This window comes from Magnolia sinica, chromosome 10 (genome assembly GCF_029962835.1).
Source record: "Magnolia sinica isolate HGM2019 chromosome 10, MsV1, whole genome shotgun sequence".
In the NCBI taxonomy this organism is placed as follows: Eukaryota; Viridiplantae; Streptophyta; class Magnoliopsida; order Magnoliales; family Magnoliaceae; genus Magnolia; species Magnolia sinica.
In genome coordinates, this window is record NC_080582.1 from 8,086,166 (window position 1) to 8,103,841 (window position 17,676).

Below are 17,676 nucleotides of genomic sequence, written 5' to 3' on the forward strand. Positions count from 1 at the left end.
GGTTATAAATAGACCATTAATTGGGAACGAGGTATCCTAGATTCAATTTGGTTGTGTCATACATTATGAACATACATGATCAATCGACTAGTGGACTAATTCGATTGACTTATGAGAACCCCAATACAACCAACATTGGGTGCAAGTAACCCATGTAGTCCAACTACTGTTGGTCTCCATGTTCAACCCGGGTCGATCAAATAAGCCTAGGGTGGCCGCCCTAACTTGGGTCACCCTTTTAGTTCAGGTGGTTAGCCAACTGACCTAGCATCTTAACAATCTTAAGTATCACTATAGAATAACACTACATCATACAATTATAACATAAGTTTCACTGCATAATCACTTAGGCATTTCATCAAACATGTGAGCACCCATAGGGTGCTACATTCACTAAAGCATTTAAATCAAGCATATGAACACGTATAAAGTAATACAACCACTTAAGTATTAAATCAAGCATTTGAGCATCAATAAAGCAAGAAATTTTGTCACTTAGACATTTCATCAAACATGTGAGCATCCATATCCAAGCAATAGCATATATTATAGTAAAAATTAAAATGTTAGCATATTAGTATGCACAAATTCATATACAAGAAACTAATCATTAATTCATATCATCAATGGTTGATAAATGGAAACCTAGGCATAATGGTCTGCACCTTTACAATGATTCGCCTGACTCAAAGCGCTCCTAGGATTAGGAATTTGAGAAAAATGATTCTCATACCAATTTAGAAGCAATTAGGTAAGATTCATACAATTTAATTTAGAAAAAACCTACATTAGAAAGTATGATTCATTTATTACCTTTTGATCGTGAGTGGGATGAATTCAGCGAAGGAGAACGGTCGATGCTAAAGCTTGATTGAATGGAACTCATTAAGAACACTCCAAGATCTCCCTCCTCTTTCTCTCTTTCTCTTCTCTCTCTCTTTCTCTTTCTTTCTAGGGTAATTTCGTATGAGAAGAAGGGGGTGTGAAATGAAATGATATTTATAATGTCATATGTTACATAAATGGCCCCAATAGCCCTTTATCTATTATACTAAACCTGGAGAGGGTTGTTTCCAACTAATGACACCTGCTAGGAGGTGTACATGTCAATTTAAGCCATGAAATAAGTGCCCCAATAGGCAATCTATATTTAGACATAACCATCTGATGATCGGATGTTTTGATTAACCGAGAAGACCCTAACTTAGATCGACGGTCATCGATAAACAATCAGGGCCGTGGATATACGGATGTATGGAGAAATATCTTTAATCAGTACCCTGAATTTGAACATGAATCGACGGTTTAAAAGTTATAACTTTGTGAAAGAGTAATGGGCTGGTTTCACTTAAATTTCAGTTTTTCACCTAAGGCATTGACACATCCCATGTACTTGGCTTGCGGTCCAAATTGAGAAATTCGAGAAGCGACCTCGGCTTGCTGTCTCGCGATGGACATCAAGCCCATTAAGATGAACGTGTTTCTATCGCATCGGATTTAGTGGCCCACTAATGAGCGGTTTAGAGCTTGTTTAGATAATCAGAGCATTTCTAAAATTAATGGGTAGCGAGATTTCTTATGCGCAATGATTAAAGTTTAGATTCATGTGTGGCCAATTTATAATTTACAGAAACAGCAATTTGATCCTAATAACACTAAACCGTTAGTTCTTAGGCTAAAAGAGTAACTGGATTGATTAATTTGACCCCTACTTATCTTGACTTTTGGTATGTCTTTATTTAGTTACAGTTGTCTTAATTAGTCAATGATAGGTCAGCTAGATTTGGGCCCTAGTTGAACAAATCATGTGATTAAACTCAATGTTTAAGTGATCGTGCGGATTCGTTGGCTTCCTACGATTGATTAATCAGATTTGTGTGATTTTATATCAGTACCACCTACACATAGGCTCACCTCGAGCATTAATGGTCAGTCACTGACGATGTAGGCTAATTATATCGAAAATTTTCAAAGATTTTTGAAAATTCAAAATAGAAAAAATACAGGACGTCACACACACACACACACACACACACACACACACATAGGAAAATGGTACTATGAGGTCGAGATGTGTGGGCCCCACATGATGTGTGCAAAATCTACCACATTAGTCAAATGCACCATTCCATGGTGGGCTGACCACGGGCTTAAAAACCAAGTCAATCCATGATCTGGGTGGACCACATCACATATAATAGTTGAGAGGGTTTATCCTCCCATTAAAACATTCATAATCATTTATTGGGCCCACCGAAATGTGGTTCATAAATCCAGACCATCCATTGTATGTGTCCCACTTGGATGAGGGGTCAGACCAAGTTCCAGACCATCCACGATCGATATATATATATATATATATATATATATATATATATATATATATATATATATATATATTGTGTGGGAAATGGTTGTATGCGGTCGAGCTGTGTGGGCCCCACCAGGATGCGTGTCGAACATCAACACCATGCATTTGATGGGTCCCCTTTAAATTATGGGATATCCCAAAAATCAATCGTATATGGGAAGCTCAGGTGGGGCATACCATCTAAAATCATGTGAAGACATGCCTAAAACATATAAAAGCACTTTGTGGGGCCACCTAAAATTTGGATGCATCTGAAACTTGGTCTGACCCCTCATCCAAGTGGGACACACATAATGGATGGGCTGGATTTGTGAACCACACATCGGTGGGCCCAACAAATGATTATGAATGTTTTAATGGGAGAGTAACCCCTCTCAACTTTTGAACGTGGTGTGGCCCACAAAAGTCAACGATTGACTTGATTTTTAAGGCCGAGGCCCAACATGGAATATTGCATCTAACTAATGGCATAGATGTTCGACAAGCATCACGGTGGGGCCTACAGAGCTCGACCTCATGGGAAGTGCATAGAACCATATATATATATATATATATATATATATATATATATATGGTTTGGGCCAGGTTCGAGTATGGATGGAGGAATACACTCAATTATTAATCAAGCTCAAATTAATCACCGGCACCCACACCTATTTAATCGTATCCATGCCCAGCCCATGTTGGGCCGGCTTGGAACCCATTGCATATACCTAGCCCATTGCCATCCCCAGTCCACTTGAAGATACAGCCTCATGATTAGAACCATCCTCCTTCTTCTCTCAATGGTTGCACTTTTGTTGATGATCCTCAACTTCTTCAATGGAGTTGAGTGTGAGCCATTGAAAATCATTGTGTCAGTGTTCTACATTCATTTGCACAATGTGATGGCCAAAGTCATCCATTTAGAATAAATTTATTAAGGCCCACTTAGTATCTGGAATACGGTCAGTTTCAATCATCGGGAAATATCGTATATGTGCCCAAATGGTGTTACACATGCTAGTGATCTTGGCCTACCAGATGAGCCAAATAAATTCTTTAAAACTAAAGTTCTTTTTTTTTATCTAGTCAAAGGAAGCCTTTTGTAGCCTCTTCTTTTTTTTTTTTTTTCATTTTTTATAAGCAATTTTAAAAGTTTAGTCCCACAAGAAATGTTTATAAGATATGAGGTGCACTTAGGGCCTGTTTGGCCGGTCGGATTGGAAGGGATTGGATGGTATTGGAAGGGATTGGAAGTTAAATCCAGGGATTGGCCGGGTGTGCCAAACAGAGTCGGTGATATGATCCCAATCCCATGGGTCTTAAGACAATTCACTAACAACACCATCATTACCTTTAAATCCCATCCAATCCACCCTAATCCATTCAAATTTGCCTGGGATCCCAGGATTGGCCGAGCGTGCCAAACAGACTGGATATAGCAATCCCATGGATCTCAAGACAATCCACTGACAACACCATCATTACCTAGAAATTCATGCCATCCACCCTAATACCATTCAATCCCTTCCAATCCACCCAGCCAAACGGGCCCTTAAAAAGATTGACCTCTTTGTTTCTTCAAAGTTTAAACCACGTAGAGTATTTAGCTTGTGAGTGCAAAGAGCCTGACCAAAGGTGCAAACCAATAGGAAAGCTGATTAACTCTGTGGGGCCCACCATGAGTTATGTATCTTATCCATCCTGTCCATCCGTTTTACCAGCTTATTTTAGGGTACGAGCCCAAAATTGAAGCATATCCAAAGGTTAAGTGGACCACACCACAGGACACAGTGTGAATTGAACACCTATCATTGAAATCTTAATGGGCACCACAAAAGTTTTGGATCAAGCCTTTATGCATGTTTTCCCTTCATCCATGATGTTATGAACAGGTTGGATGATAAGTAAACATTACTGTGGGCCCAAAGAAGGTTTCGTTCGGTGGACATCATTATCCCCACTGTTTCTGTGGTGGAGTCCACTTGAGCTTTCGACATTCTTCGATTTTGGTTTTAACCCTTAAAATGAGCTGAAAAAATGGATGGACAGTGTGGATAGGCCACATACATTCACAGTGGGCCCAACAGAGTTTACTCAATGCGCAATCCGCTTCCCAGATTTGATCGATTAATATAAATCCTCTTGGCCGAGTGACACTACTTGTACAAGTCATCAATCCATGGTTCGTAGTTAGTAATTATCCTGGGCCCCTCTGATTTCCAGGCATGATGGATCTATAATAATGGAAGGGGATGAACCGTTTGGATCTTGCACGTATGTCACAGGGATGTAGATACGACGGTCTAATTACTAACTTGGGTACACACTTTAATATTTCATATGTGGCCATCGGGTTATATGATATTAAATTCCACTTATGAGTGGTTAGGCAGGAGCAAAGCCCAGATCCGGACCATTCAATTATTGGGCTTAAACCTTAGGCCTTTTTGTTTTTTTTTTTTTTTTTTCTGGGTAGCTCGCGAGTGGCTCACACTTTACTGTTAGCCACCTTACTGGGGAATCAATACCAAGACCTTAGTGTTGTTAGCCACCCTACCGGAGAATCGATACCAAGACCTCTGTGTTGAAAGTATCTTTAGCTCAGTCTACCAGTTAAGCAAGACGGAGTGGGGGCAAGACCAGGCTTTCTTTGTTTTTTTAACTTGTTAGTATTGTCAGTCCACTCATCACTGTTAGCCACTCCCACTGGAGATCGATACCAAGACCTCAATGTTGAAACGAGGTATCTTTCATTCAGTATACATTAAGGCTTGCGTCTGAATGTTGGGATGGATACATCCCAGCCGGATAGACGCGTACATCTGTACAGTAGTGTGATGGATAAACCATGCTGGATCAATCATGCTGACCCCAGGTTTTGAGAAAGTTGGAGCTGATGATCAGTAATCCAAACCGTCAATCAGTTGCATCACACCATAGAGATACCATGCCCGAAACTCTTGCCAGAATGGAAGATCAGAACCATCAATCTTGAATTCTGTATTTCTGTACATTTGGAGGCCAAAAATAAATGCAATGCATGTAATCAAGGTTATAGTAATCTCTACTATAACCTAATAATAATAATAATAATAATAAAAGCGTAAAGCACTTGTGTAAGAGAGATTAAGATTATCCACTATCTAGACATGAACAGAGCTCCATCCACCATGGATGTTGAAGGATTTAATGGGTGTAGCTTCAGTTGATCCCAGACTGTGGGGGCCACTGTAATACATGCAGGTCATCCTTCCATTTCAACAACTCATTGTAGGGAATTATCACAGCAATGAAGTAGATCCAAATCTTAGGTGGACTCTACCACAGGAAATAGTGGTCATTGAATACTAACTATTAAAAACATTTTAGGGCCAACCTGAATGTTTATTTGCCATACAACTTATTGATAATGTCAGAAGGACCCCGATGAAGGGACCATACAAATATTATCTTGATTCCAAACTTTTGTGGCCCACACAAATTTTTTAATGATCAGTCACCACGGTTTACCATGGTAGCAGGGACTACTTGAGATTTGGATCTATTTCATTTTTGGGATAATTTTGTACAATAAGATATCAAAATAGTCATGCTCAACCCCACGGTTCCATAGGTACTGTGCCGTTGAGAGAAATGGGGACAGTCGAGTGCCGGAGGGACACCAACTTGGATGGAGCTCTCTCCACCCATACCACCGTGGGATTTGATTGGCAGCTGGCCATTGGGACCAGACCCTGCCCCGCTTGGATGTAGCTCTCTCCACTGCTGGCTGCTATGGTGGGATTTCATCGGACAGCTGGCCATAGGTAGAGATGGGGACCAATCCTACTCAATCCAACAACTTTCCAAGGGGGATTGAATGGTACTCCCATGGTGTTATGATGTCATCAAGTTCTGTGGGCCCCCCAACCATATGATGAGCAGTGTGTATATAATCAACTGTTTGTATACCTACACCAGTCAGGTCATTGGTGTGTGGTACACCACCCAATCGTGCCGTATCTTCGAAACGGATTGGCTACTCCCAGCCCGTGGCTAGTGTTCGGTGCTCTTTGGGCCCCACCATGATGTATGTATTTCATCCATTCCGTTCATCCATTTTTACTGATCATTCTAGGGCTTTCTCCAACAAATGAGGGGGATATAAACCTCAGGTGGACCACACCACAGGAAAAAAAAAATAGTGATTGAATATCCACCATTTAAATGCTCCTAAGGCCCACTATATTGTTTATTTGACATCCAATATCTTGATTAAGTCATACAAACCCAGATGAAGATAAAAAACAAATATCAGCTTGATCCAAAACTTTTATGGCCCCTAAAACGTTTTTAATGGTCAATGTTCGTTCAACACTGTTTTCTTTAATGTGGTCCACTTGAGATTGGGATATACCTCATTTTTAGTCTCATACAGTAAGATGATCTAAAAAAATAGATAAACAGCATGGATGAAACAGATACATTATGGTGGGGCCCACAGAGCACTGACCACCCACCTACTGCCGGTGGCAGGGAGAGTAGCCAATCTGTTTCCCGCGTCCTGGCCAATCAAATTCCGGCGGCGGGGCCTGACCCAATCAAATCGAGTACAGTATCATATTTGCAATAGGTACAGTTGTAGTTAAAAAGTAAATATTTTTATTTTTCTTTTTAACTGTGGGCCCCACTTTTGACCCGCATATAATTAAACTTTATATCAAAGGCTTCTAGTGACTTGCTTAGAGCTGTAAATGGTAAATCAACGGTTGGCTTCGGTTTGGATTTTGTATTATTTAAGCTAGGCTTATTTAAAATTTTGATTTTGCCGGTGCCATTGACAACTCCTGCCCTTGATTATTTGGCCATTAGCATCCCCAAAGGGACATGATCGGTTGAAGATGAATGTGGTGGATCCACCTCGCTACAGTACAATTGAAAAGATGATCAATCAGGACTGTCCATTCGGTGGGCCATACCATGGATGACAAATGGTTCAGATCAAGATGATCAATCCATTAGTAAATCCAATGCCGTACGGATTAAAGGAAAAGCTCATCATACGCATCAATAAAAAAAGAGAAATACGAAATACTACGTACGTATGAAAATACACCTACCTACGTCATCTTCCTACGTGTATTTCTACATAACCTGTACAACCGCTGTATAACACAAAACCAGTGGCAGCCTTGTAGATAACTCTAGAACCAAGGGCAAGAAGCTTCTTCCTCCTGCGGAAGAGGACTTCGACACAAGGGGCACGTGACGTGCTGATACTCCAACCACTTCTCCAAGCAGTCTTTATGGAAGAAATGCTCACACGGTAGCTGATTTATTTCCGATTCCGGTTCGAACCGGGTCAGGCAAACCGAGCATTCGCAATCGTGCTCGGCCGGGCACCGGGCGAGCGATCGGAACCGGACGGCTGGGAACCTGGACTGGAATTCGACGGGGAGGATCGGGAGATCGGTGCGATCGGATGAGATCTCGACGGCTTCGGACTGCGATGATGATTGCGGAGCGGGGTGGATCCCGATGGCGTTGAAGATGAAACGTACGATCGATTTGAGGATCGTGATCGAGAGAGCGGTGTTGATGAGGATGATGGAGAGGACGCCCTCGGATGGAGAAGGGAGGCTCGAGATGCCCATCTTTAGAAATCAATGGGTGGGATCGGACTGGATTCGAGGAGAAGGAGATGATGGAATGAAAGGAAAGATCTTGTTGGAAATCGTACGGTTATGATTGAACGGAATTTGAGAAGGAATTGGAGAGAAGTGGAAGGATTTGTGGAGATTTGGAGAGTTTTTCTGTATGAAATCGTGAAAAGATGGGGTTAGAATGTCAGAAGATGGTAGTGGAAGGAAGTTGGATTAGACACTCCAACGACATTTCCTCCCTCTCTCGCTCTCCTTTTATAGGGAAAGAGAGTGCCGCCCCCACCCCATTGATAACCAACCCCACATTAATCACTTACTAGAGTTATTTTAACCCTAGTCTCTCTCTCTCTCTCTCAGATGGGATGGCCCAGCTCATCACAAGGCCCATTGGGCTTTACAGGTCCAAGTCCACATGCGATGGAAGGGAGAGATAATACAATGCTTGTGCCCAAAAGAATATTTTAGAAACTAGAAAATTCTGCAGGACTGAGTCGACTCGAGCCGATTCGAGCCCAATAACTCAGACTTGGGACTGTTTGGATGCATTGTGGACTCAAGCGAATTTGAACCCAACTACTCATACTTGGGACTGTTTGGACGGATTGTCGATACCCACAATGGCTGGACAAGTGCTTAGTTATTTCATTTTTTTCTCTAATATTTATATTTAAAACACCCTTACTTTGATATGATGTTAGCAATATTACTGTCAAAATTCGTAGCATATGAATTAATGATACCATTAGTAGAAAGCCATTGTAAGAAAAATCACACATTGGATCACCATAAACCTTTGAATGTGGACTATTTTGTGGCAACCATTGGTTTTATAAGCTAGAAGGTGATATGGATTAAATAAATGTTTTAAGATGATGAGTGGACCAACTTTAATTTTCGGATTAAATAAATGTTTTAAGATGTTGAGTAGGCCAACTTTAATATTATTTTTTTTAATGATTATTTTCTCACTACGATGATTAGAATCTCCCATCAATGTGATTTTGTAGCATGGTTTGCCTCTGTTCACTCAAATTAATCAAATGATTATAATTGATAATTCGCCAAGCCATGAGTCATTCGAAAAACTTTAGGGCATGTTTGGCTAGTTGCATTATGTGGGATTAGAAGGGATGAAACTAGTTTTAAGCTAATGATGATGTTGTCGGTGGATGTGTTAGAGTGGATCACACCACATAAAGTAGTAAAATTTAACATTTACCATTGAAAACTTCTAGCAAGCCACATAAGTTTAGAATCAATTTGATATTTGTTTTTTTACCTTCACCCAAGACTGTGTGACTTTATGAACATCTTAGATGACAAATAAACATTATGATGGGCCTTAGGAAGGTTTTGACGATGGGAATCATTATCCTCACTACTTTATGTGGTGTGGTCCACTTGATCTTTGTATCTATCTCTTTTTTAGGTTTATGGTTTAATATGATCTCTCAGGATGGATGGACGGTATGGATATAATACATATATCATAGTGGGCCCCATGAAACTTGGAGACAACCACACACCACCATGCAACATACCAATTTTTTATTTTCTTAAATCCATGTGGGATTCACTCCTGTATTTGTAAATCCCGCGGAACCGGGAGAATTCAAATTTCTATCTAGCTTAGTTTCCAAAGTCTTGAACCAATACCACCAAAGCTAATAATCAAACATGCACAGAAATTTGAGCCAATGATTTTTTTTTTGTTCAATCCGATCGTAATCCTCCCTAATGCAGTTGGCCAAACAGGCCCTTAAGAGCTCTACTAGTGTGCCCCTGAAGGTAAGTTGGGACATCTTAAGTGACTTGAGTTTTGTTCAATTTTTCCAAAGTTTTGTTGAGCAAAAATGGATTTAAGTCTTAAATCAACTAAAAAAGAAGAGGGATGTAAAGCATGTGGAAATAAAGAAAATTAGACAAAGATTGTTGCTATTTTTAATGTGATATTTGTATTTTATAGGTAATTAAAATGGTTTGTAAGGAGGTTACAACAAATTCACTTCCAATATACAATGAGTTTTTTTTTTTTGAATCCGGGAAACGTGTGAGTTTCGTCCTACAAAATAAATAAATAAAAATCATTTTCCAAACATACTTTGTAGGGTACACTTTTAATTTCTTTTTTTATTTGGTGGGCATTGCTTTTCATGGCTCATACAAGCCTCCAAAACTGGAACCAAAAATAGTATAACATTTAGCATGTCGAGTAAATGAATAGACCAATGGCTTTTTCCTTTACCCTCTCATTTATTTATAATATTTAAGAAAAAAAATAAAACTAGAATCCTAAGAACCACGTAATGAATGATTGTTGTACTTTCACTTTGGAACCTTTGTTTTTTAAGCATCAAATGAAGGGCTAGGATTCTTCCAATCCAAGACTGTTTCGTTCATGAACCATCCATGGATAGGTTCAACTGCTTAGATCGCTGAACCATGGCCCCAACTTCTACTCTGAAAACCATAAGCCCCAAAGCTGGACTTATACTTATTGGGCTTGGCCCGAGCCCATTGAGAATCAAATTTTCATTAGACTTTAGATGTGCGTTTCCAACCATTTACTGAACTCTGGTTATTCGTCTACCATGTGGCATGCATGTATGCTAATCAAGACCATTCAAATGCTGGGCCCCATCATGGATCACCGTCCATTTTCTTTTTTAGACCGTGGATGCAATCTAGTTGGGATAAACTAATTAATCACTGTAACTCTCCATCTAGCCTCCCTGAATAGTGGGCCCCACAAGACCGGATAAATGCACGCCTTTTGTACGGACGGCTGATTCCATACAAGTTACCAACTTGTGTCAGGCTCCGGTTTTGTCTCTTTTGTATAGGAGAGGATGGCAGTCTACGTGATTCCAGAGACGATTCCAATCCCACACGCATGTATAGTCTTATCCATCAACATGCCACTTGCACACGCTATTGTGGCACACGTGTGCAAGATCCTAGCAGTCTGAATCGGGGGCTTACACTAATGTGGCGCACGTGTGTGGATTTGCTGACCAGAAAATCCGGCATGTTTTATTTATCAGGTGGGCCACTTTTAGCGCAACCCATGAGTGGACCGGCATGAATTTTGGGCCACATTATCTATATTGTGGTCCACATGGTGGACTGCTCTGATCTTGCTCTAGTCATTGTGGCCCACTTGATGGACTGCTCTGATCTTGATCAGAGCAGTCCATACATGGGTCTAACTGTGGAGTAGATGAAAAATCTGGCAGGTGGCCCACCTGATAAGTGCAAGATCTGAGTAATCCACCAGGTGGGCCACAATGATGGACGGCTCATATCTTCTGCATATTCACTGTGTTGACATTGATGTGTAGTCTCTTGTGTGGTCCACCTGAAGTTTGGATATGCTTGAATTTTTGGATCTATCTCTAAAATGATCTGAAAAGACAGATGGACGGCGTGGATAAGATACATATATGATGGTAGCGCCAAAGAGTTTACTCAGTACGCAATCGGTTCTGTCCCCGTTTTGAGAAATTAACCACTGTAAACGCCACCTTTTACCCAGTGTCTTTTCCAAAACACTCCAAAACTTACTTTTCCTGTCTAAACCTTTTATGTACGGACAGATTTACTGGACGACGAAAATACTTTTGTCCTCAATTAGTCTGTCCCTACGTGAGAGGTTCGGGTTGGGAATGTAAGTTTGAGATGGCTCTAAAAAGATGTTAGTTAAAAGGTGGCGTATACAGTGGTCAATTTCTCAGTGGGATTTGAATGGCAACGTTGAAATCTTTTTGGGGCACAGAAGTTTTGGGTCAAGAAATTTATTTTATTTTTTTAAAATTTAATTCCTTCATCTATCTCTCTTTGACCTTATGAACAGGTTGGATGACCAAAAAACATCATTGTGAGCCATAAGAAGGTTTCAACGGTGGACGTCATTGTATCCACTGTTTCCTGTGGTGTGGTCCACTTGATATTTGAATACGATTCTATTTTAGTTTCGCACTAAAAATAAGGCTTTTAAAACGAATGGACGGCGTGGATAAGACACATACATCAAATACGGGCCCCACAGTTTACTCAGTACGCTTGAGCCGGCTGAGCTGGGACTAGCAAATACCGAAAGCGGTTAATCGATAGTCTGGCAGAGCATGACTCTTGATACACGGGCACTTAGAAATTCAACACGTGGCATGCAATAACTCAAACTAAATCAACTAACCGATCAATCGTCCTAAAATCAGATTGTTTGAGCCCTGCCTTCTTATTCTTTGACACTTCTAGATATAAGTACATAAATGTTTTTTTCAATTTTAACCGTCTGATAAATGTCCACCAATCCAATGGCCAGATGATCAAACAACTGTAATTTTTTATCCACAATACATCTAAACTGGGACCATCTTTTTTTTTTTTAATTACAGGTTAGTTTGAATTGCTTATACCTTCATACGCAATTTCCAAATAATTTCTAAGTGCCTGTGTATCATCCATCTCAGTCTGCCAGAGTATTAAAGTGTAATTAGTGAATGTAAGTACGCATTGATTACAGATGGGCTTTCGTGGGCTTTTGGACTGTAGCACTCGTTTTCGGGCCAGATTGACTCGATCACGTGCTTTCCTGGCCCGATCACGTGCTTTCTTGCAAGAAAATCCAAGCTTTTTCATGGGATGGGATGAAGCTGGCAACATAACAAAATGCTGACATAGCTTTAACGTGACGTGTCGTAGTCGAGGAAATTAACGTTCTCGCGTGCACATATATTGCGAGCCTGATGACGTGGCCTGCTGTCGACCGTACGTTTCAATGGATCCTTCATCTTCATCCAGTTATGGCTGTGGCTTGTGTAGATCCTAATCATTAGGGATGTCGAACATTTAAAAACTATTAAGATTTATGGAGCTTGATCATCAAAGGTGTAAGGTCTATCCATCCATCACTTTCCCAGGTCAAGCTCTACCTTGAGCTTGTTGGGGCTTGCAGGGGTCCAGGGGCGATACCCCAGCCTGGATGGCAATTTCCTAATTTCAAATAGAATTTATATAAATCCTAGTCATTTGGGGTAGAGCTGGGCACAAACTGAGTTAGCTTTTCAGATCAGTCGACTCAAGTCAACTCGAACATGGTTTAGGACGAGCCAAGCTAATTTTTGTAGCCGGAAAAAATTTCAAGCCGAGTCCAAACTTGACTCAACTCATATCCCGACTCAAATTTGAACTTGACACCCTTGCCCAAGTGAGCACCCTGAGCCCTAACCCCCTTCTCCTTTCCCTCTCTCTTCCCGAGTGAGTAGTCGAGCGCCTCCAGCCCTAGCCTCCATTTCCCCTTTTCCATTTCTCTTCTCTCTTGTTAAAAATTAGTAGTTTTTAAAAAATAATAAAAATGAAAATTTAAAATTTTCAAAATTTCTGAATTTTCTTGCCAAAACGCTTTTTGAATTTTTTGAATTAAAAAGTATAGTGTGTGTGCTTTGTCCCACATCGAAAATGTGAAGAAAACTTTTGTGGTTTATATGTGGACTTATGAAAAGTATTCTTATTTGGAGTTTTTGGAGGAGATGAAACGCACACACGCGCGCGCGCTTGGGCTTAGGCACGGGCAAGGGCGTGGGCATGGGCAATGAGGCAGTGTGGCTGTAGTGGCGCTACATGGTGTACTTTGCACTTCGCACATGTCGCAAAGTGGTCGCTCCCTCACAACCTTAAGCGAACCGGCGCGATAGGTCTGGTCAGAGCATTAGGGCAGTGTGGATCTAAAAATCTGAAATGAGCCTGGGTTTTATAGGTGACTGAGAACAGTCGGATCTTAAATCCGAAACGTCCAGCCATTTCTAAAAAACAGATAGCTACCTTGAAAGCCACAACGGTCCGAAAACGGACGAGTTAGGATGATCCAACAGTCAAATCTTTTGATCTGACAACCAGAAGCGTCTGAGATTAATGAACAATGGTCAGAAACGTTTTTCAAACGTTCTAGACCATTGAATACCACACAACAACGATGCTATACCTGATGCCTATATAAACTGGACCATTCTAGTCCGATTTCATCATCTCAACACACCATCTCTCCCATCAAATCAAATACAATCCATAGATTCATTCTAAAATACTTAGAACATCTCCACCGTCTGAGTCTGTCAGAAGAGATCTATTGCGTTAGAATTGTTCCACAGTGGACCTATCGTGATTGCTGCACGCTACATCCAAATAAGGCTTATATGGATACTCGAACCCTTGACCAGGTGTTGAAACTCCTGAGAGTCTACCACCCATGCAAGAGCAATGATCCATACGTGATTCAGCCTAGTGAAATATTTTATTTCGATTTATTTTGATATTTTTCAGTGTATCCAAACATCTATTGATAACATCTCTATCCAAGCCAATGAACCCCAACCCTCGAGCCCGTCCTTGCTTCCATCTGAGTAGGTCATTGCCCTGCGTGCCCATCCGGCCATCCCTATCTCCGTTCGAGCCCCTTGCAGCCCTACACCACCGTCCATCCAGACTGTCCCTGCCTCTCTGTCCACCTCGTTAACACTCACTCTCCTCTCTCATTGTCCATCAAAAGCTTGAGCTCAAACTTTGCTCGAGTTGGCCCGAGCTTCTAATCAAACTAAGCCAAGCTGCCAATTAAGCTCGAAGACCAAGTTGAGCCAAGTTCAAGCAAGAGTTGAGTACTAGCAGAACCAAACCAAGTTGTGCCAAGTTCAACTCATATCAACTCATGTCCAACTCTAATTTAAGGTAATATATATTATGTCATCTGTGTGTGTGTGAGGAAGAAGGAGAATTGTCATTGCATTGAAAATTGTTTCTTTGTATTTTTACCTTTACCTTAATCAAAATTTTGTAATGTGATTTACCTTTTTTTTTCTTTCTCTTAATTATGATATTAACAAAAACTTCTAAATTACATTGAAAGCCTATATAACGAGTGGAAGATACCTAACCCATTTAGTACATGCATGATGCTCTGAGGGACTTCGAAGCCTCGGAGAAAAAGGGTACGAGAGGCTTTCTCAAGCCCAATGGCAGCCCTCCTTATGTCGTCCATTACTGGGCTTACATGAAGCGGGCCACATATAGCCAATTTTTTATGGTACATCACCTTGCCACGTGTTATCCCTTGAGTGTTAGGTATGCGCGTGCCCGCACTTCCCTACTTAGTTGCGACGTGGAGAGCTGTGGCATCTGAGGCCCCTCTCCTCATTTCCACGTTTCCTGTTATGAAGTAGGGTCTAAGTTTCGCAACGCGACACACGGCGCCACATGGAAGGCATGCCCACGTCCCATTTCAGATGGTCCCTTTCACGAGGAGTTATTCGATACTCTGAAAGAGTATGACGCTTGATACGCTGGCACTTAGAATTACATGCGCGGCATATATTAACGTAAATTAAACAGACTAAATTGTAGAGGCTAGTGTTTTTAATTCACAGCCCGAAAATCAAATTGTTTTAGCTACCTTAATCTCTGATTCGAGGACACTTGTCAATGAAATAGGAACGTTGGATATGTTTCATTCTTAGCCGTCCAATAAATGTCCACCGATCCGATGGTCAGATAATGAAGTGAGCGCAATGTTTAGTTCATGTAAACATAGTTTAACTTGAATTATCTCTACGGGACATGTAATTTCATCGGTGTGTATCATCTGTCTGCCAGAGTATCAAAGTTTTTCTACCCTTTCATTTCCGGGTAATTTCTGGGCCGTCCATCTTGTTTTTTCCCTACTGTGCAAAATTGGAGGGTTCTGATGGTCTGATCAGTGGGCTTCAAGGCAACGGTAGGGAAAAAACAAAAGGTTAACGGTCAAAAGGGAAGAAAGATTATGATCTGGACCGCTAATAGTTGTGATTTTCGAAACAATCCATCCATCAAGAGGCCCACTAGATGGACAGCCCTAATTGGTAAGTTACTCTGCCATTTGTACTTACACCACACTTTTCCTGAATTCCAGGTGGCCATTCCTTCTTTACACGTGGCATGTAAATCAAATCCAAACCGCCTAAATAGTAGGATCTACAGTAGATGGTCCAAATAGTAATGAACGGTCCAAATTTAACAAACGAATGTCCATTAATCAGAGGTCGGGATTGCCTGTTAAAACTGATTTTCCGGATCCAAGTAATCTACAATAGGTCCCACTATCTGTACGGTTTGAATCAGAGGCACATATTAAATAAATGGTCAAAATATTATTAGACGATTCCCACGCATGTCGCACATATTAAATAAATGGTTAAGATAAATCCATTTACATTAAAGGCCCACCTGATGATCGTGTGGGTCTGACTTTTAATACATACGATCAACCCAGCAGGGATCGCCTGATGAACGGCTCCGATCTTGTAAACGTGCTCTTCATTTGCACGTGCAAGGAAAGTGCACTCGATGGTGTGTACGAAGCTTTGCTCTTAAGCCTTTTAGTATGGAATCTCTTGAGATGGGGACCGAATCAAAGGGGATTCAGTGGACGGGTCGAGGACCCGAATGGATGCAATGCATACGACAGATGCTCTGAATGAGAAAAAGACCGCGCCATTTCATGTGACTATCACGTGGCTACGCATGCTGCATGCACATGCGTCAATGTGCGATTGGGTCACTTTATAGGGAGCGGATTAGGGAAGTTAGTGGGTGTTTCCCTGACCGTGGCCCACCTTGATGTATGCGCTGTATATCCACGCGGTTCATGAGTTTTTTCAGCTCAATTTAGGTCATGGCCCCATAAATGAAGCAAATATAAATCAAGTGGAACACACAGTAAAGATTAAATATTTACTCTTAAAAACTTCTTTAGGACATTTGGTATTTGTATTTTCCTTTATCTGGGTATTTGTGAGGATGGCAAAAAACAGTGGATTCTTCCGTAAAGCTTTTAACGATGGATGTTCATGTAAGACTTCATCGGGTGGGCCACACATGATCATCGATTTAGATCCGATTGTTGAATTATTCAAATTGAACGATTTAGTGGGCTCCATTATAATTGTGGTCATTGTAAATAGGTTTGGGGCGGGACACTTGAACCGTGGTCCCTATACACGGTTATTAAGCCGAATATGAAAACCTACGGACTATGGTGTGGAGACCCCAAAAGTGAAAAGTGTCATAGGTAAGCTTCTGGCCCTCTTTCCAATAAATAAATGTCTTGGTCCCTCACCAACACAAGCGAAAAAAACCCAGTCCCATCTGAGAGGTTCTCCTAAAGGGAATGAAGTGCGGAAAATCAAGATTCCTGTCGACTATATCAAGAAATTGAAGATATCTTCCTAGTCAACTACGCGTTTAGGTTATGTACTGAATCTCCATTATTAATACATTGACGAATTCATAGATGATTCGTCAATTCCGCGATACAAATATAACAGTTCAATAACCATTATTTCTTATAGTGTGATCCACTTAAGATGTAAATCTGCTTCATTTATGCGACATGCCCTACAATGAGTTAGAAAAACCAACGGAAGGCACAGATATACATGCCCATGGTCATGGCAACACCCACTAAATTGTTGTAAGGTAATATCTAATCAATGAAATGGCACGCATTTCAATAAAGGAAGCCAGTTAGATACCACCCCACTAGGACCAAGCTAGAGATAGCCCTATCATAGCCAAGTGGAGGTGGAGATGATATGTGTGTTTTTAGCTCATCCATTTTGACCCGCATAAGCTAAAAAAGGAGGTGATGGA

The 17,676-nt window shown here is 40.9% G+C and overlaps 1 protein-coding gene across 1 annotated transcript; it reads right to left on the reverse strand.

The window, feature by feature from the left end:
* Window positions 1-7,408: 7,408 nt before the first annotated feature.
* LOC131257903 (probable E3 ubiquitin-protein ligase XERICO) lies at window positions 7,409-8,256 on the reverse strand. The gene has a single exon (XM_058258836.1). It carries the CDS (start codon window positions 7,987-7,989, stop codon window positions 7,540-7,542), a length of 450 nt encoding a protein of 149 aa, XP_058114819.1. The 5' UTR covers window positions 7,990-8,256; the 3' UTR covers window positions 7,409-7,539.
* Window positions 8,257-17,676: the final 9,420 nt, after the last annotated feature.